The sequence below is a fragment of the Pleurodeles waltl genome, chromosome 5 (genome assembly GCF_031143425.1).
Source record: "Pleurodeles waltl isolate 20211129_DDA chromosome 5, aPleWal1.hap1.20221129, whole genome shotgun sequence".
NCBI classification, from domain to species: Eukaryota; Metazoa; Chordata; class Amphibia; order Caudata; family Salamandridae; genus Pleurodeles; species Pleurodeles waltl.
The window spans coordinates 969,817,124-969,838,278 of NC_090444.1; the positions used below are offsets into that span (position 1 = coordinate 969,817,124).

General features: G+C 45.9%; 1 protein-coding gene across 1 annotated transcript in view; it reads right to left on the reverse strand.

Annotated features, from left to right (window-relative positions):
• DHX57 (DExH-box helicase 57) overlaps window positions 1–21,155 on the reverse strand; it is a 531,935-nt gene that overhangs the window by 110,352 nt on the left and 400,428 nt on the right. The window contains exons 16-17 of the mRNA XM_069235106.1: window positions 1,820–2,020; window positions 906–1,182 (exon numbers count right to left, since the gene is read on the reverse strand). Coding sequence (XP_069091207.1) covers window positions 906–1,182; window positions 1,820–2,020 — 478 coding nt within the window. The remainder of the gene's footprint in view (window positions 1–905; window positions 1,183–1,819; window positions 2,021–21,155) is intronic.

Sequence of the window (21,155 nt, forward strand, 5' to 3'; positions counted from 1 at the left end):
AGGTACATCACATTCTAGTCCAGAAAACAGAAGTCCAGCCTGTTATTTGATTAAAAAAGCATTAAGCATGATGAACATTGTGGGACATAAAAACAAATTATTCTTTTCTGACCGAAAATTGATGCCAACCATGTTCAAAGGCCTAGGTGGTGTACTCTTTGGCAACTTGGACTCACCAGAGTGAGAAACCACAACCATGAACATATCAAGAAAACTGGAATGTAAACAGTATGGCAATTTTGTCAATTAAATAAAAGACATGCCAGCTCAAATACATTCTAGATTCTGATTATTAGTTGTGTTAAAATGGAAGATAACATACAAATCACATACCATTGTCCATTTTCTTCTATATTGTCACTTTCCTCAATTGGATTTCAAGCATTTTCCTTCTGAGACATAGGGTGTTTCAGGCAAATCATATCTCATGCACAGTCTTTGACATTGAATGTAGCTTGTTGTGCTATAAAAGCTAACAACAGAGAATAGTGTGTTTACTTCAGTCCAATCTTCAGCCTTCTTGCTTGGGCAAAATTGGGTTCAAAGAATATGTCTGATAGATCTCTTTTCTCCCTTATCACCCCAATGCCTTCTTTCTACTGGTGGTAATCATTTCTCAATCCCTGCTTCTTTCTCCAGATAATAGACTTAGATTACATGTATAGTAGACATTTATAGATCTATCATTGATTTTTTATTTGTATCACAAGTTAACTTTTGTGACAACTTCTTTTCAATGGTGAGGTATATTTTATACCATTGCCAAATTGGCAAATGCTTAGTTCTTGTGGTGCACATGGCTTCTTGTTTTTCATGGACCAAACAATGGGTGATTTTAAACAGGCACACTTTAGAAACAAGGCATTTAATAGCTTCTTAATCACAGTTTAATACAGAATACTTACAAATGGGGACTTAAAAGCCAGACTTGCTGCAATAGTCAGAGAAGGATCCAGGCAGCGGAAAATGGTACCAAATAGCATGAGTTTCCCAATCCTAACATCGACAGGCAGTGAAGCCAGATGGTAGCCCAAAGGGGTCAGTTTTTCATCAGGGGTCAGGGCTCCCAGATCCTGTAGTCGCGTTTTAGAAGCCTGAAGGGCTTGTAAACTTGGTGGCTCAATCAGTTCTGATATAACAGATTCCAGGCGGTCCTCAGAGAACATATCCAAAATTTTAATTCTGGAAAAAAACAAGATACTTGCTTTCTCTTTTGAAACAATGTCAAATATGTTTACTCTTTTTTTTTTTTTACTATCCAAATGAACAACATCTGTAAAGGGCACTTTTTCATTAATCTATGGAAACGTCAAACACACCATTCTGAAACTATTTCCAGCAGTGGTTCCCAACCTGTGGTCTGGGGACCCCTGGGGTCCGCGAAGCCTCGTCAGGGGGTCCGCGAAGCCTCGTCAGGGGGTCCGCGACTGCTTAGAAAATCAAATAATATTAACAGATTAGGTACCCAGCTTTCAGAAATGGCTCTATGGGGGAGGGAGGGCCTCGGATTCTGAAAATGATTCAGTGGGGGTCCCCGGGTTCCAGTATTGATAAAGTGGGGGTCCACAGAAATCAAAAGTTAGGAATCACTGATTTACAGGGTATGTTTCCAAAGTATTTACATAACTAGCTAACAGTTGACTGCCAAACATTAAAAACATTATTTCTCTTTATGCTTTGTTGGGGATTTACCGACTTTCAACAGTCATCTCAAGTGTTGCAACAATAGTACTCACCAACAGGAAGAGAAGTTTGCTTACTTTCAAACTTCAGAGCATATTTTTGTGGACGCACTTTGATAAGTATTTTCATACAGTACCTGAGACAGAGTTGCTCCAGCGGCACTCTTTGGATTTCAGGGATCTGCTGTTCAAGCAGCTGGTTGTTGTAGTGGTGGCTAGTGAACAGATGAATACACACACCTGAGGCCACTCGCCCTGCTCGTCCTTTCCTCTGCAATGCATTTGCTTGAGATACCCAAGTGTCCTCCAGACTTTCCATTCCTTTGCATGGATCATACCTACAACAAAAAGGGAAAATAGCTGATTGAACAAGTTTTTTTAAGAGAGTCTTTATTGTGTTTTTGGATTTCAAACTGTGGAAAGACATGTACTAAGTGCATTGCAATCTCACATTCAAATGTAGAATAGTAGAATAATCTATGTATCTACAATCTATCATGAGAACAAAGCCATACAACTTCAGGAGGTTACAACACACTAGTGGCAATGTCCCTGTGGCTGAACGTTAGTGGTATAAACAACTCCCAGAGGATGAGCAAATACACATGTTCACCAATATAATACTTGATATCATAACAAGACACATTATAAAGAACAGTTCAGGGTGGCACATATTGTGCTCTCACAGGTCAAGTCTAATAACGTGTCCTAATTTGTGATCTCCTGGCCTCCACCAGCCTCTCCTGAGGACCGGCGAGCTTCATGTACAGCTTTTGTTCATCTTACAAGATCCAACCCCATGCGAGAGGATTGCCAACCCATCACAATTTGCTGCTTAGCTTATAATATATAGAATTACAGCTGGGTAACAGTGAATTACGGGGATGATTTACACTAACGGGTTCTGAGTGATGTCAAATAGACAACGAGAGTGACGCTCAAGTTGTCTATGACGCCACTCAGAAATCTGGTGAAAACATCTCTGTAATTCACTTTTTACCCATCTATAATTTTAGGTTATGTATGGCCAAAATCATCTGCCTGTCCCTGCCTTTAACTACTGCGCAAGGGCAGAGGATAATGGAAGAGCTATACATAAAATGGCCTCGCCTCCTCAACACAAAGGTGAAAAATTAATACATTACCTTCTATCCTTAACCAAAACCTACTACCTTCCCTGCTTTCCTTCACCTCCTGCAGCTGTGCTTTCTGCTTTCAGTCCAAACAGACAAGCACAGCTGTGCTGACAGGCTCTCAGACAGCCCTAGCACCAGGCCTGGAAGACCTTTATGACATCACAACAGTTGATACCCAGTTTTTATCTCTGTTGTGATGTCATAGCAAGGTGTTATGGCGTTCACAAACTGAAATAAACGATAGAGGCTCAGAGCTATGCATATCAATGCCACAATAACACATTCAAAATTAGACTTCTAGGCTTTAGGTTGCAGTATCAAGCCTAGGAAGAATGTTTTGGAAGTACATAAGTTGCACTTTCCAGTCAGCGCAGAAGAGAACAGTGTAGTGACGCTGTACATATATATTATGTGTGCATGACCATACAGTAAAAAAAAAGAAAATGCAGCCTAACTAGTGTTACACCTAAAGTACTGGTAGGTGTCAGATCGGATGCAAAAGGTAAACTGATGCACCTTTAAATGTGCATTTCCTGAAACTTTGGCCATGAGATACACCTCAAGAGCCACAATTGCTGTACAAATGCTGTCACAAGATGTAAATACCACCACTTATCTGTTCCTTTAAGTCACCTTAACAGCTCGTCTTGTTGTGTGGTACAAAGACATGATCAGTTTCAAAACCCCTTCCAGAATGAACAGCAGGTGCAGCAGCTCATCTGTAACAGGTTCATTTGAGTGAATACTCAAGAAACTTCCCTAACGGAATATCACGTTCCTGTCTAAGGCTATCAATGTTCTGTAGTATCCCTGAGTAATAGAGACAGCCCACCAATGTTATTCGTGCAATAGCCAACAGTAAAAGAATAATCCTCCTTGCTAATTCTCGAAATCCAGGGAGACACTGAATGAGTAATTAAGGGGTCTAGGCCTAAAAATGACCAGTTTATGGTGGTATTTAGTTCAATAGTGTTTGGCTACTTGTAGCAGGGCAGGGAAGGAGGAGGCAGAGCACCCAAAACAGAACATCTGCCAGTGATTTTAGTCCCAGTGCTTTATAAAGGTGTCAGGCTTTGGCATTGTCTTTGGGTAGTACCCACCCACTGAAGTTGTGCCATCAGGTATGAGGATTAGAAGCCAAGTACACCTAGGTCGCCATCAGTGATTGGTAACTACATTTAGGATAGGGCAACTCTGGGCCTACCTCAGCGATAGCCATGGACCAGGAGCAGGAGTGACTCAGTGTGCAGGATGGAACTGAGATGCTTTCCAAGTGTTATACGCCTGTACTCTGATGACTCTTTCCTCTAATTCCCTTCTTCCCTTTGTTTTACAGTGCTGCTGCCTAGAATGGTAGACACTGGGCAGGGGACTGCTCCTGCAAACATTGTGTGAGATGTGACAATGGGGGCAGGAGGGGTACAACTGCTGTTGCGACCTTACAACAGTATTGTCCATCTAATGGAGGTTGACAACAACAAATTCAGACTGGAGGCTTTGGTGGGGGGGCTGTGGTCGGGTTAGGATGATTGAGAACCTCTGGCCACACCTTCCTGCAGGGATGCTAGGCCCTCTGCTTAATATATTTAATGCTACTGAGGTTGTGGCCTCTGAGGGGGGATTGGGGTGGTGGGACCTCTATGTTGGCCTTACCGGTTGTGACGGTAGTTGTTTGAGCTTGCTGCCTGTGGCTGGGGTGTGTTCTAAATTGTTCTTGTTTCAAGTGGATGACTGGGTGATTGTGAGGGTTTGTCTCTATGATACTAGATCTGGATATTCGATGCACTGTGTGTCGGGTCGGGGGTTTTGGAGTACTGCATGTAGAGGATCTGTCAGACCGGGTGTTTGCAGGCACAGTGAATAAATCCCTTGATCACTTCTTTGCTGCAAACTGGGGTAGTGCATGGGTGAGAGCCTTGGAATGGGATGTGATGAAAGTTGTGCGGCGTGGTGAATGCTTGAAAGTTTTATATGGTGTGAGGCAGCAAATATCCAGGTCTTTCAACACTCTAGAAGGGCAACTTAGTATCCTGAAGATAGATGTGATTGAGTGGCCCCTGCGTGTGAGAAAGTAGCCTCTTTCTAGCCTTGTTACCCCCACTTTTGGCCTGTTTGTGAGTATATGTCAGGGTGTTTTCACTGTCTCACTGTGATCCTGCTAGCCAGGGCCCAGTGCTCATAGTGAAAACCCTATGTTGTCAGTATGTTTGTTATGTGTCACTGGGACCCTGCTAGCCAGGACCCCAGTGCTCATAAGTTTGTGGCCTATATGTGTTCCCTGTGCGATGCCTAACTGTCTCACTGAGGCTCTTCTAACCAGGACCTCAGTGGTTATGCTCTCTCTTTACTTTAAAATTTGTCACTAACAGGTTAGTGACTAAATTCACCAATTCACATTGGCATACTGGTACACCCATATAATTCCCTAGTATATGGTACTGAGGTACCCAGGGTATTGGGGTTCCAGGAGATCCCTATGGGCTGCAGCATTTCTTTTGCCACCCATAGGGAGCTCTGACAATTCTTACACAGGCCTGCCACTGCAGCCTGCGTGAAATAACGTCCACGTTATTTCACAGCCATTTACCACTGCACTTAAGTAACTTATATGTCACCTATATGTCTACCTTCACCTGGTGAAGGTTGGGTGCGAAGTTACTTAGTGTGTGGGCACCCTGGCACTAGCCAAGGTGCCCCCACATCGTTCAGGGCAAATTCCCCGGACTTTGTGAGTGCGGGGACACCATTACACGTGTGCACTATACATAGGTCACTACCTATGTATGGCGTGACAATGGTAACTCCGAACATGGCTATGTAACATGTCTAAGATCGTGGAATTGTCCCCCCAATACCATTCTGGTATTGGGGGGACAATTCCATGATCCCCCGGGTCTCTAGCACAGTACCCGAGTACTGACAAACTGCCTTTCCGGGGTCTCCACTGCAGCTGCTGCTGCTGCCAACCCCTCAGACAGGTTTCTGCCCTCCTGGGGTCCAGGCAGCCCTGGCCCAGGAAGGCAGAACAACTATTTCCTCTGAGAGAGGGTGTTACACCCTCTCCCTTTGGAAATAGGTGTCAGGGCTGGGGAGGAGTAGCCTCCTGCAGCCTCTGGAAATGCTTTGTTGGGCACAGATGGTGCCCATCTCTGCATAAGCCAGTCTACACCGGTTCAGGGATCCCCCAGCCCTGCTCTGGCGCGAAACTGGACAAAGGAAAGGGGAGTGACCACTCCCCTGACCTGCACCTCCCAGGGGAGGTGCCCAGAGCTCCTCCAGTGTGTCCCAGACCTCTGTCATCTTGGAAACAGAGGTGTTGGGGGCACACTGGACTACTCTGAGTGGCCAGTGCCAGCAGGTGACGTCAGAGGCTCCTTCTGATAGGCTCTTACCTCTCTTGGTAGCCAATCCTCCTTCCTTGGTAGCCAAACCTCCTTTTCTGGCTATTTAGGGTCTCTGCTTTGGGGATTTTTTTTAGATAACTAATGCAAGAGCTCACCAGAGTTCCTCTGCATCTCCCTCTTCACCTTCTACCAAAGGATCGACCGCTGACTGCTCCAGGACGCCTGCAAAACCGCAACAAAGTAGCAAGACGACTACCAGCAACATTGTAGCGCCTCATCCTGCCGGCTTTCTTGACTGTTTCCAGGTGGTACATACTCTGGGGGTAGCCTGCCTTCACCCTGCACCAGAAGCTCAGAAGAAATCTCCCGTGGGTCGACGTAATCTTCCCCCTGCTAACGCAGGCACCAAAAGACTGCAACACTGGTCCTCTGGGTCCCCTCTCATCCCGACAAGCGTGGTCCCTGGAACACAGCAACTCTGTCCAAGTAACTCCCACAGTCCAGTGACTCTTCAGTCCAAGTTTGGTGGAGGTAAGTCCTTGCCTCCCCACGCTAGACTGCAAAGCTGTGTACCTCGTGATTTGCAGCTGCTCCGGCTCCTGTGCACTCTTCCAGGATTTCCTTCGTGCACAGCCAAGCCTGGGTCCCCAGCACTCCGACCTGCAGTGCACAACCTTCTGAGTTGTCCTCCGGCGTCGTGGGACTCCCTTTTGTGACTTCGCGTGGACTCCGGTTAACTTTTCTTCTAAGTGCTTGTTGGCGTACTTCTGCGGGTTCTGCCTGCTTCTGTAAGGGCTCGGAGTTGCTGAGCGCCCCCTCTGTCTCCTCCTCCAAAAGGCGACATCCTGGTCCCTCCTGGGCCTCTGCAGCACCCAAAAACCTTTATTGCGACCCTTGCATCTAGCAAGGCTTGTTTGCAGTCTTTCTGCGTGGGAACACCTTTGCAAGCATCATCACGACGTGGGACATCAGTCTTCCAAAGGAGAAGTTCCTAGTCCTCTTCTTTCTTGCAGAACTCCAAGCTTCTTTCAACCGGTGGCAGTTTCCTTGCACCTTCAGCTGGCATTTCCTGGGCTCCTGCCCCCTCTCGACACTGTCGCGACTATTGGACTTGGTCCCCTTGTCTTACAGGTACTCAGGTCCGGAAATCTGTTGTCAGTGCACTGCTGGTGTTTGTTCTTCCTGCACAATCTCCCTATCACGACTTCTGTGCTCTCTGGGGGTAGTAGTTGCACTTTACTACTTCTTTTCAGGGTCTTGGGGTGGGGTATTTTCTAACCCTCACTGTTTTCTTACAGTCCCAGCGACCCTCTACAAGCTCACATAGGTCTGGGCTCCATTCGTGGTTCGCATTCCACTTTTGGAGTATATGGTTTGTGTTGCCCCTATACCTATGTGCTCCTATTGCAACCTATTGTAATTTTACACTGTTTGCATAACTTTTCTTGCTATTACTTACCTAATTTTGGTTTGTGTACATATAACTTGTGTATATATCTTATCTTCTTACTGAGGATACTCACTGAGATACTTTTGGCATATTGTCATAAAAATAAAGTACATTTATTTTTAGTAACTCTGTGTATTGTGTTTTCCTATGATATTGTGCATATGATATAAGTGGTATAGTAGGAGCTTTACATGTCTCCTAGTTCAGCCTAAGCTGCTTTGCCATAGTTACCTTCTATCAGCCTAAGCTGCTAGAAACACCTCTTCTACACTAATAAGGGATAACTGGACCTGGCACAAGGTTTAAGTACCTCTGGTACCCACTACAAGCCAGGCCAGCCTCCTACACTGCGTTTACCCGAATGGAAGGAGTACAAGCGAGAATCGCTAGAAACCTGCGTTAGACTCGATAGGTTTGCTTGCACTACCTATAAACAGCGTCTCCATATGGAGGGAGACAAGGCGAATAGAATGCTTGCCACTTTCCTCCAAAGCGAAACTCAGTGCCCACCAATAGTGGGGATTCGGGACGCACAGGATCGAATGGTACATTCACAACAAGTCATTACAGAGGTCTTTGCATCACACTTGTGAGTGGTTTAACGCACCGCCAGATTGTGCACTCCTAGCGGGGGTAACCTACCTTGATGATTTGCAGATGACCTCTCTGTCAAGAGGTGAGAGGGACAACCTAGACACCCCCATAACTAGGTAGAAAATAACAGCGGCAACAAGGGCATAGAAAACCACTAACGCTCCCAAGGGAGGCAGCCTGCCTGCTGAATTTTACCAGTGTAAGGAGGGGGAATGGCTCACCACTTGCTGGAGGTTTACAATGAAGCATACGAGAAGGGACTGCTCCTGACCTCTATGAGAGAGGCGCTTATAGTCATGATTCCCAAACTTGAAAACGATGTTACTATGCGGTCGTCCTACCGTACCCTGCCGCTGCTCAGTGTTGATGTGAAAATTCTTAGTAAAATATTGGCATCCCGATTGAGGAAACAGTTACGAGGGTTAGTCCACGAAGACCAATGTGGGTTCATACCCTGTAGAAATACTTTGTGCAACTTAAGGAGACTTTCCTTGGTTATGCATGCTCCAGTAGTTGAGGAAGACCAGTATACGCTAGCACTGTTGGATATTGAACTAGTGTTCGATTCCGTGCCATGGGAATTTCTGGGGGGGGGGAGTGGGCGGGGGGGGGGGAGATCCTACGGAAGGTGGGAATAGGAGAGACATATTAAATGGGTACAGCTGCAGTATTGGGCCCTAATTGCAAGAATGAGGGTGGGCGAAAAGTGTTGCTGCGCTTTTCACTATGCTGAGGGGCCCAGCTGGGCTGCCCTTTGTCGCCCCTTCTCTTTGCTTTGGCGATGGATCCCTTGAATTGCAAGCCATGCCAGGTATTACAGGGGTGTGGGATACAGATAGGGGACAATACCCATGTGGTATCCCTATATGTGGATGATGTGTTTCTCTGTTTACGCCAGCCGATCGGCTCAGTCCCAATAATGCTGGCTGTCCTTGCTGAGTTTGGGGAAGTGTCTAGGTTAAATGTTAATCGCTCAAAATCAAAACTGTTCCCAGTGGGAGAGTTGGCTGGCAGCGAAGTTCAAGCCTCACCTTGTCTAGACCTCCAGTGGGAGACGAAAGTGGTGAGATATCTTGGCATATGTTTTACCCATAGTGCAGCAGAGTTTGAGGCTGTTAACATAGGCAGACTGATAGAGGGGCAGAAACCTGGGGTTAAATGGTGGGACACCCTCTGTATCTCCTTAGTGGGGAAGCTGGCGTTGGTAAAAATTACAATACTACCCCGCTGCCTGTATGTATCCCAGGGAACCCTGGATGATATCCATAGAAAAATCTTTGTGGAAATGGATAGACTGATACTTGAACTACTAAGCACCTCAGGGAAAAGAGGATTAGCATGTCCACTCTCAAGCGCTCCTGGCTTAAGGGAGGACTTGAGTTGCCTGGCCTGGAACTATACTACCTGGCAGCACAGCTGCAACACACGGTTCACTGGTTGGCCAAATTTGAGAACTGGGAGAGTAGACTGCTAAAGGGCATCTGTAATGAGGTTGCTTTGCCCAAACTATTAATAATGGGGGCAAGGGCCCGGCTATGGTACCATATGTGGTCAGGCAGGTGTGTGGCGCATAGGAGTGGGCAGTCAGGCTTGCAGTGAGGCAGTCCCCTATGCACCAGACTTGCCCATCAGGGCATTACTCCTGTTTAGAGTTATTGCACACACTGCTGATAGACCGGTGGTATTCCAGCAGATGTGAGCTCCTGTGGGAGCTATACCCAAATGACAGATTCATCACTTAGGCCGATGCCATGTAAACATTTCAGATGGGAACTGGACAGTTCCTGCAGTTTGTGAAAATTGTGGCGACAGCCACACAAAGAATTGCCATTCGCTGGATGTTCCCAATAGTGCCCAAGGTATCAGTTTGGCTGAAAGATATAGCCAAAAGGGTGAATGCAGAAGAGAGTCATATGCACAAAACACGCAGGGACAATAAACTAGCAGATGACTTAAATGCCTGGGCGGCAATGCTCACAGAGCTGTTAGATACCCCCGGACACACTACCTCCTTAAATATGTGCACAGATGCAGATCATTGAGACTGCACTGACAGTCTGAGGAAGGGCGGACAGGCGGTATGCGTGAAGCATACAGTTAGCACTAATTGTTGAATCATATTGTGCTTTACTACTATGAGAGAATAGTACTGTTTACTATGATAACACTGCTATTAAAAACTTATGTACAAAGAAAGCCTACCCATGCCCAAACAGATCTAGTGGCCCAAGTATGGTTGCCAGCTATGACATGTTCCAACTGATAATACATTTGCATGCCTAAGTGTTTAAAAGGGTAAGATTTCCATCCTAGCTCTAAATTGGTTGCTGCTGCTGACCTACGGGACTTACCTGGATTCAAAGGAAAAAAGCACGTCTTACTCCTGCTCACTAGCAGGTTAAATATAGCAATGAACATTTCCAATTAGTTGGGTCCAAGTCTGAAGTGATATGCTGTGCAACTATACAGATACAAGAAAATGGTATAACGCACTTAATCTATTACAATGCCGTGTCTAGATGTTTCAGACGTGGTTTGCAATTCCGCCATTGTCAAGGTGAACAACAATGTCAATACAGGGCACCAATGTCAGATGCCCTTCTATTGGCCAAGACTCAGAGATGAGAGTCTTCCGGTCATAATCAGTGCTGTTCAGTTCAGACTAAAAGAGTTTGACCCGTGCTATAAATTATTCACCAAACTGATTGCAGAATGCTGAAAATTAATTGTCACTTTAAAAAGAGGTTCTTTTTAAGTTCGTGCCATATTACCAATTAATCTGTGGACCTAGAAGCTGTGGTTGCTGCTCTATAAACATATTCATGTGCTCTATAGCCATGAAACAGTCAGATACTGGCAATGCATATCTTGCAAATACTTAGTGCTATGCCAGTAACAAGGTTAGTAGTACATAGTGCTGCCCCATAGCTGGTTAGGATAGTACTTCTAACATCATTTAGTACTAAAACTGACATGGCTTAGTTCCTAATTTCGTCTGATTTCCAATTCATTTATAGCATAAGGGTGAACTGGAGAAAAGCAAAGTTTGGAAGACCTCCTGATTCAAACGTCTTTCTGAGTGCTCCCTGTGATTCACAGTCCTGCCTTGTGCCTTGCTCTAAAAAAGTCTTCTTCAATCTTTACCATCTTTAGAAGCTAGATGAACTGACAGATAAATTGGATTTTTTTGCTTATTCTATGGCTACCAGGGACAGGTTACGTGAAGAGTGACACTTCTAAGATGAGCTCAATCAGGTACCAAGCGTGTTACTAACACCCGTTACTTTACTTTGGTGGTTATATGGGAGTTAAAGGTGGGTCTTACTGACAAAAAGATATAAACCACCCAGGCTAATCTTTGAGCACAGCTTGTTGGCAGTTGCTTGAAACTTGGAACTCCCTGGGTTCAAAATCAACCTGGCAGGCAAGCCAGAGTCCACAATCCTGTCCTCCCACAGTCACTATTTCCCTTGATTTTTCTACTCAAAATCTCAATTCTCCAATGCATTGCATTAAGAAATGAAGGATGCTTCTCATAAGTTTGATTGCGGCAAGCCAACAAACTTACATCATGATTTTGGTATGAGTAGAAATGACTTAAGTTTCTGAATTCCAGGAGTAACCCAGGAACACTGCAAACATAAATTAGAGAAAATCTTTGTGAATTGGGCCCTCTGTGTTTAAAGAGGCGGTGGCTGTTTTTGGTTTGCTAAATAACAGTTACTTACCTTTCTTCGGTAACACAGTATCTGGAAGATACTCCAGCTAGCCGCAGATTCCTTATTTTAAAGTACCCCCAGGGGTCACACTGGATCCAGAAGACTTTAGAGCAACACCCCTGCGAGCCAGTAGGTGGGGTTGTTGAGCCTGCATCAGCATCGTCTGCGCCAAAAGTGATGTGCGCGGTATCTATATGGGTGCAACCCCTGCATGCTGATGTTAGTGACTTTTGTGACTTTCATGCCAGGAGCAAAAAGCAACAATAAAAACTGACCACTGGTGTGGAAAAATTAAGGTCCTGAGAAGGGAGTCCCTATACTACAGTTGGCTCCCAGAGTGGGGAGAATGAGAGGGTAGCTCTGGTGGAATAAGCATACAAACCTTTAGGAGGTTGCTCCCCGGCTAGTGCGTAGCAGATCTTGATGCATGGCACTATTTATCTAGAGATGATCCATTTCTGCACATCCTTCTCCTTCTAAGCTCCTATGACCTCTAGGAAGAGTTGGTCACCCACTCGAAAGTCTATTGTATGGTGTGTGGAGAACAACAATCATCTTTTTACATGGAATGGAGTCACAACCTTCGGAAGGAGGCATGTGTGCAAAGGACACACTTTTCTGGGTAGAAGGTAGTGCATGTAGGGTGTGCAGAGAGGTCTGTAATTTTCCTGACCCCGTAGCCCCTGTTATGGCCACTACAAACACAGCCCCTCAAGAGGGAAAATGTGCTGAGTTTCAAAGGGTGCACATATCAAAAAGGTAAGAACCAGATTCAGATCCCACTGGATCCTGATGAATGGCCTAGGGACAACAATGTGCTGCAGGCTTTTAAGAAACCTAGTCACAACAGGTGCCTTAAATAACAAAGGTTGGTCCACCAACCACAAAAAAAAACGAAATGGCTGAAGGAAAACCTTTATTTGTGCCCAGAGCAGAGCCCTGCTGGATTAAAGAGAGAGCAAATAGAATAATCTGGAATAGAGGTGTAGAAAGGGGGTCGATATTGTGGGAATAACACCATGCCACAAACGTATCCCAATGGCAGGTGTATACAAACTTGATGGAAGGACGTCTGGCTGCCAGAATAATTTCACAGACTTCAGGAGGAAGGGTAAAAGCTGTCAACTGTCTAGGTGAAGGTGCACAAGTTCGGATGCAGAACCCTCAACTACTGCTGCAACAGAAGATCGTCTCAAAGGTGCAGCCTGATCGGAGGACTAATTGCCATGCTCAACAGCTCAGGACACCAGACTCTCCGTGTCCAATTGGGGGCCACAAGAATAATTGGGTCTGGTTGTTCCTGATGTTCTTGAGAACTCTGGGCAGGAGTGGTACTGGCAGGAAGGCATACAGGAGGCTGGCGATTCACAAGACAAAAATCGTCTTTGAGCAAGTCACCTTGGAAACACCAGCATGCAAAACTGCTGACATTGTGGGTTCTCCACAAGGGCAAACGGATCTAACAAAAGCTCTTTCCTCTACTACGAAGAGTCCTTGCACTATCTCTGGATTGAGATGCCATTTGTGATCTGCTAGGCGTCTTCAGCTGAGTTTGTCTGCCCTGGGATTCAGAGAGCCTGCCAGGTGTTGAAACACCAGGGAAATGCCATGGTGTTCCAGTGATGACCAGAGATGCAAGCCTCTTGGCAAAGGGGCCACGACCCCACCCTCGCTCTGTTTGTGGCAGTATCACATGACGGTGCAGTTATCTGTGAACACCTGCACCAGACTTCCCCTGATTGAGGGAAGGAAGGCCTTGAAAGACAAGCAAATTGCCCCAAAGCTCCCACAGGTCAATATGGACCTCAGACTTCACCGGAGAACAGAGTACTCAGATATCCATCTCTCCCAGATGACCACCCGATCTCAGAAGTAAAGCATCTGCCACTACAGAAAACTCCGGTTGGGGAAGGGCAAGGGGTCTGCCCTCAACCCAATCATGGTTCGTCAGCCACCATTGCAGATCTTTCACAGTTCCCTCCGAGATCTGGACCATGGTAGAGAGATTCCTCTGATGCTGTGCCCACTGAGACTTCAGGTCCCACGGCAGAGCCTGCATATGCCAATGTGCATGAGTCAAAAGCATGAGGACATGATGCCCCACAACCTCAAAGTGTTTATCATAAAAATCCAGGATAGAGGCTGAAACATTGGTATCATAGCTTGGATATCCTTGCCACTTGGGAGGATCAAGATGAAACAGCACTGTGTCCAGACCAGCGTCTGAAAGGGAGTCAGGTGTGACTTTGGCATGTTGATAGTGAATTGCAGCAAATGCCGAAGGTTTGCCGTAGTCTGGAGATGGAAGACTGCCTGGGGCAAGCCAATCATTGAGGTAGGGGAAGCCTGAAACCCCTGACTTCGGCAGATGAGCTGCAACCACTTTCGTGAACACCAGAGGGGCACTGGTAGGCAACAGGAAGCACGGAAAACTGAAGGTGTTCTTGGCCCACCTTGAATCGCAGGTAACATCTGTGAGCAGGCAGGACGGAGATGTGGAAATGCTTTCCCTGCAAGCCCAACGCTACCATCCAGTCTCCCGGGTCCAGGGCAGACAGAACTTGTGAGAGCATCTTGAATTTCTCCTTTTACATGAAGAGATTGAGAAGGCACAGGTCCTGGATGGGGTAAAGGTATCTGTCCTTCTTGGGCACTGGAAAGTACAAGCCTACTTCTAATGCCGGTACCCACTTGATGGCTACCTTGGCCAGGAGAGCCGGCAAACTTCCTGAACGAGCAAGGAGAGGTGGTCCTCAGTCAGCTGATTATAAGTGGGTAGCATGGGTGGAGGAGTAGTCACAAGGGGGAAGAAGAAGCCCCTTTAGACTATTTGCAAAACCAAGCGGTCCAATGTTACTGACCTCCAGTGTTTCAGGTGATGGCATATCCTGCCTCCCACTGTATGTCCATGATAGTTAGAGGGCAAATTAAAGGGGTTTGGTGGATGCTGAGGGTGTAATGGACTGACCCAACCTCTGGCTGCTTGTAGTTTATGGGACTGGCATTCTTGGCACTAAAAAAGGCTGGGAACTCTGTTGCCTGTGGTGACTGGGAGGGTATGGACGTGGTCGGAGACCCCTTCCGTGACCTCGAAAGAGGCAACAGTAGTTATAGTGCTGAATGCTGCTGAGAGGTCAAGGAGGATCAGGGCCGATGTTTTTCCTCTGTCCAGGAGGACTGTAATGTTGTTGGTGGCAGCGATGAAGGTTGTTTCAGTGCTGTGGTTTGTGCGGAATCCAGGCTGGGAGATGTCTAGAAGATTGCTATTCTCCAAGTGTTCCGTGAGTTGGTGGTTGATGGCTTTTTCAAGGACACTGGTGGGAAAGAGGAGTAGAGAGATGGGACAGAAGTTCTTAAGTTTGTTGGGGTACTACCTCAGCCTGTGTTCATTCATTGGGGGAAGGTGGCAGTGTTGATGGATACATTGAAGATGGTGCGAAGTTTCTTATTGATCAATCGCAGTGGTGTTTTGCGTGGTGAGCTGGTTCCAGCTGGCTTGCAGGCAGTCAGGGTTTGCATCTTTGGGAGGGATGAGGCTGAGGACGCGAGAGGTGGTGGGTTGGGGCACGAAGCTCTTGTAGATCTCCGACATCGCGTTGTGGAAAAAGTCTGCCAGGGTGTCAGAGAGTTCCTGGGAGGGGGTAATGGTGTTTTCAGAGGCTGAGTGTTGGAAAACTCTCTGACGATGTTGAATGATTCTTTGCTGTGGGAGGAACCAGCTTCGACAAGGTTGGTAAGGGCATTACTTTCACCCATTCAGCCTGTGGTGTCCTTGATGGTATGCCATCTTCTTTCAAGCTGCTTGCGTTTGCAGTTCTTGAGTTCAGTGGTATACCAGCTGGCCTGTTTGGAGGGTCTCTTGGTTTCTTTCAGCTTGATGGGGCGTGCAGTTGGTGATCCAGGCGGAGAAATTCTTGACAGCCTGTTCTAGGTTGGTTGAGGTGTCTGGGCAGGAGGAATTGAGGGTGTCGGTCTGATTCTGATGCATTTCTCATCTTCAGGTGAAAACTGTAACATCATGGATGCTTCTGGTGGAAACAGCTGGCCATCAAAATGTGTACATAAGGGTGTGTCTTTCCATTTAAAGCCTAAAAGAAATATCCTAGCAAAGGATAATGATTCACAATTTTCTAAAGTGATAGAAGAAAAGACTCCTGTTCCTCATATGGTGCATTATGACATTGCATCAAGTGTGTTTTGTTAAAGTGTATCATCTTTTTTCATATTTTCAAGTGTAAACATATACACAATGTTACCTCATCCACCTACCCAAGCACAATGTTCTTTTCAACAAATGCTAGTAACAGCATGGAGCTATGTTCCCTTATGAGCCAAGAGGAATAAAATCTAAATAATAATTCCAGGCGATACAAATGATACAACCAGAAAAGCTAAAAAAAAAGACCAAAGGCCCTGGTGACCTGCCCCCAATAACAATCTCTAGGTGAATTCAGAGATAGTATCAGCACTAGTCAGGCCTATACAACTGCTGACTCTCCCAAAAAGCAACAAAACCAGCTTAGGGCCAGACCTCAGGCTGGCTAGGATCTGAAGCCCTTGCATCAGAGAGTGACATGATCTGTCTCGTAACAACCAACAAAGGCCTATGTTTTGTTCCCGGTGTCCCTATCCTCCCAGAAGCTCAAACTCTTCACAGGGAAACAAGCAACTGTTTTTCCCTCAGCTCTTTTTCTTTACAAATGGCTCTGCAACTCTCAGAAAATTGTTTTGGTTGGTGTGAGGGAGAAGGAAAGCCTGTCTGTGCCTGTAGTTAAATGCTTTGCTTAATGAAAGAGGGCAGTAAGGCCCACCTGCCCCTACAGTCCTCTAAAAAAGAGTTCTGAGAAGAGTACAGCACAAGGACAGGGAGTAAACCTTTCCTCGTCCAGAGACAGAAGCAACAGGTCAATTATTCACTTGCCACTCAGAGAAGAGGTGTCCTTTACTCAGCTGAATTGCTCTTGCTCGGTGCAGACTAGAGAGCTATCTCACAACTGTCACAGACAGCAGAACTACTCCTTACTTGCCACAGTTGCACAGCTATCTCTCACCTCCCACAGACATCTGCGATACCTTTAACTTTGGCAAATCAATCCTTTGTACAGCTGACTGAGATGACAGTGCTATTCCCCTTTAGTTACAGACAGCACTGGGCAGAGGCAATCCATGACTCATATGGCTTGAACTGAAGGGTTGTAAGATCTGTCCATACTGTATGAAACACCACTGTATTGAAAACTCACATCGTACAACCACACCAGGCACAATCACTTAGAACAAGGGGAGCATGAAGTGAAATACATTGTGTCATTTTCCTTCCCTCTTCACATACCTACCTTTGAGTAAACCCATAACTGCAGACATAAGTCTTCGCTCAAGAAAGTAAAATGTCAAGGGGGCAATAAATGGATGATGACTGCGCAATACAAATAATGTGAGCACATTAGGAAACCTGTATACCTTTAGAAAGATGAGAAAAGCTGTGAGATACAACTTATAACGGGCAAAACATTTCAGATAGCTTTTAGTTTCCTATGCACATGGCAACTTCCTAAAGACTGTCAAAAACAATTTGTCTATTAGTAGACTGAGGCACATATCACACTGTTTACCAGAAATCAAAAGGCTCCACTGAGGTACCCTAGAGAACCACTGTATGAAAACTAAGGGGGGATAATGCAGAGCCTTTTTCACATTGCCACACTACTTAGTATTAGTAAGGGTGCTATGTGGACATCAGTGCCCACGTTTTCGTGCCCATTATATCAGAAACAAAATATTGGAACAGCCTCTTCTTGATAGTCTGAGTCACTTCAAGCCATGTCTGACAGCCATAACATCATGATCATGAGGCAGACAAGACAGCACAATGCCTACGTTACAAATGGCCCAGTAATTCCATGAACTCAGGAATAAAAGTGTACTTACTTTTGGAAATTATCTTTCTGATGGATATTATGGCCCTCATTTTGACCCTAGCGGTCTCTATGCCAACAGGACGGTGGTGAAGACCACTATAATATGAGTGTGGTGGGTTGGTCTCTGCCAACCCGCCACATCCCCGCTTATACCTCCAGGGAGGTTAGACAGCCAGGCCAGAGATTAGCATCTCCGACCCAGAAGTCCACTGAAGACCGCCGGCTGTATAACGAGTCGGCTTTCCGCCAGGGTTTCCGTGGAATTAGCACCGCCACGACAACCCTGGCGGAAAGTGTACTGGTGACAGGAAATTTCTTTCCTGTCACCGGCAGAGGTCTCACCCAACCTCCCCTGCAAACCTAATACCCTTCCACACCAGCAACCCCCTCCTTCCACCCCCTTCCAGAATAGCACTCCCTCCCCCTGCTTCCAGAACAGCACCCCCCATACATGCACATGCACCCCGCATACACTCATCCACCAACACTCACATACACGCATTCACTTACACGCATCCATACTCGCATTCACACAGACATTCCAACAAGCACTCACTTCAACAATCATACACGCAAACACCCATTCACACAAGCATACACACACGCATTCAAACACCCATTCACACCTGCATTCAAACACACATACACACCTGCATTCAAACACACATACACACCTGCATTCAAACACACATACACACCTGCATTCAAACAACCATTCACACACACATACACACATGCATTCAAACACCCATTCACACATGCATACACCCATGCCTGCACTCACGCATACACACTTACATTCACATACGCAGACAACAACCACCACCCTCCTACCCCTCTCCCCTGTTAGACTATCAACTTGCCATGTCCGGCGAGGAGGTCGTCTGCCAGAGATCAGAAACAGGCGCTTCCACTGCTGGCAACGCCCCACCATCAGGACACCGGCAAGCCAAATTACAAGTCGTAATACGGCTGGCGGAGTCCTTTTGGCGGGGCGGGTGGTGGAACCGCCTATGTGCCTCCAACCGCCAGCACGACTACTGGAGGATTTCCACCCAAATTGTGGTAGAAATCCTTCAGTACTCGTAATATGGTGGTCAGAAGACCGCCAGCACTGGCGGTCTCTTTTGGTGCCCGAGTCTTCAACGGTCTTCTGAAAAGACCGCCAAAGTCATAGTTAGGGCCTGTATCAGCTTGCAGGTTCCTCAGGTCTTGAATCTTCTCCAGATGCCAGACGGGATTCAGAAAAATCAAAACAGCTCTCCTGAATTGGCAGATGCTGCTAAGCTCAGTCTCAATTCCAGGTTCCACCAAAGGCAATGTCATCCTGGTGCTCAGACGTCAGTTCCTCATCCGTTTTTTTTTTCTTCAACACCCTCAGAAGTGGAGGCAGAGTCACTGAAACAGACAAATAGTTATGTAATGTACCAGCATCTAAAATGGAATCTTATTATTGTACCTACACCACTCCTCCGAATGGGAGACAAACTGGATTGGTGAGGAATCCACCAGAAAGACTGTCATGGAAGGTAAGTAATTTTAACTTCTGATACGTCTACCGAGGGTTTCCCAGAGCAAAGCCCTGTTTGTGGCACGTCTGAAAAGATGGGCACATAAATTAGTCCTGGCAGCACTAATCTGGCAAAATGGCAACCCCTGTGGACTTCCGAATCTAGACAATGACTGTCGAACGGGACTGAAACATTGTCACAGCTTGTCAAATGTCCAGGATGAGGAGAAGTGCCCTTGCCTTGGTCAAATGGGCCATGTTACCAGCAGGAGGATTTTTCTTGGCAAGTACACAGCAACTCTTAATGCACAGTACAATCTATCTGAAAAGTGTTCTTTTCTAGATAGCCTTGAATTTTTGGCACCAACAGAATCAAAGAACTGGTTATTAATCTAGAATTTCTTTGTCCTCTCCAATTAAAGGTGAGAGTCCTGCAAGGATCCAAACAATAACCTGCTTGGTGGGCTGGAAAGGCAGACAAAAGGAAAGCCAGATGATGGACTGACCATTGTGCAATGGAGTAATTACCTTCGGCATGAACCAAGACTTTTCTCTGGAGAACCAGCTTATCCGGGAAGAACAAGCGTAAATAGGGAACATACAAAGCTTGGGATTCCCTAAAATGCAGAGCTGAGGTGATAGCAATCAGACACACAGTCTGAATAGTTAACTAGTGCAATGGGCAGTTATGCACTAGCTCCAATGGAAACCCGATCTATAAAGTAAGTACCAAACTAAGTGCCCAAAGAGGCAATATAAATGGTGAAGGAGGTAACAACTCTTTGAAAAACAGCATGACCCTTGAAGATTTCAACAGAAACAGCGTGTAAGTTGAACAAAGAAAGTCTGAAAGATCTGAAAGGTAACGTTTCACAGTGCCCTCTACAAAACCTTGCACAGTTAAAGAAAGGTCAACATCCTCCACAGCAAAGCAAGAAACAAACCGGGACCAATGTCCAGAATAGCCATATTTGGTGGAGAGGCGACGCGCGAATAAACAGACACGCACCACCTTGGAAGGTAAATCAAACAAATTCAAGTTGCCCTGTTTATTCTCCAGATGTGAAGGTGTAGGCTGTAAGAAAAGGTCTGCTCCGAGCAAAAGCAGGAGAGCAGGACACAGGGACAAATGCAGCATATCTATGTATCATACCCTCAGTGGCCAGTCTAGCATGATCAAGATCATCTGATCCCAGTCTCAAAGCAATTTTCTTGGAACCAGAGGAGTCAGAGAGATTGGAGGATTGTAAAATAGGGTGTAAAGTCACACTTCAGAAGAAAGGAAAGCTTCCAGCAACAGAAACTAGAGGGCCCTGAATAGCAGCAGTATGTATTTTCCTTAGTGGAAAAGAGGGCCACCAGAGGAGTGCCCTTCAGGGTGAAAATGGTCTGAATCACCTACAAATGGAGATCCACTCGTGGTCGACAAGATGACACTGAGTAAGGTCATTGAATCCCAAGTTCAGGGAATCTGCCAAATGGTTGACAGGGCCAGGTGGATTGCCTGAAGTTTGAGCAGGTTGATATGACATCTCTCAGCCATTGGAAAATGAAATCCTTTCATCTCCAAGTCCTCCCAATGTACACCCCACTCTAGAGTGGAGGCATCCATCACCATTGTGGTCACTGTTGGTGGAGGGGATAAGGGTGTCAGGAGGGAATACTTTATATATATATATATATATATATATATATATATATATATATATATATATATATATATATATATATATATATATACACACATACATGTTCTGGGTCCCCACGATAGGCAGGACTATCCAGTACTTACGACTATTCAT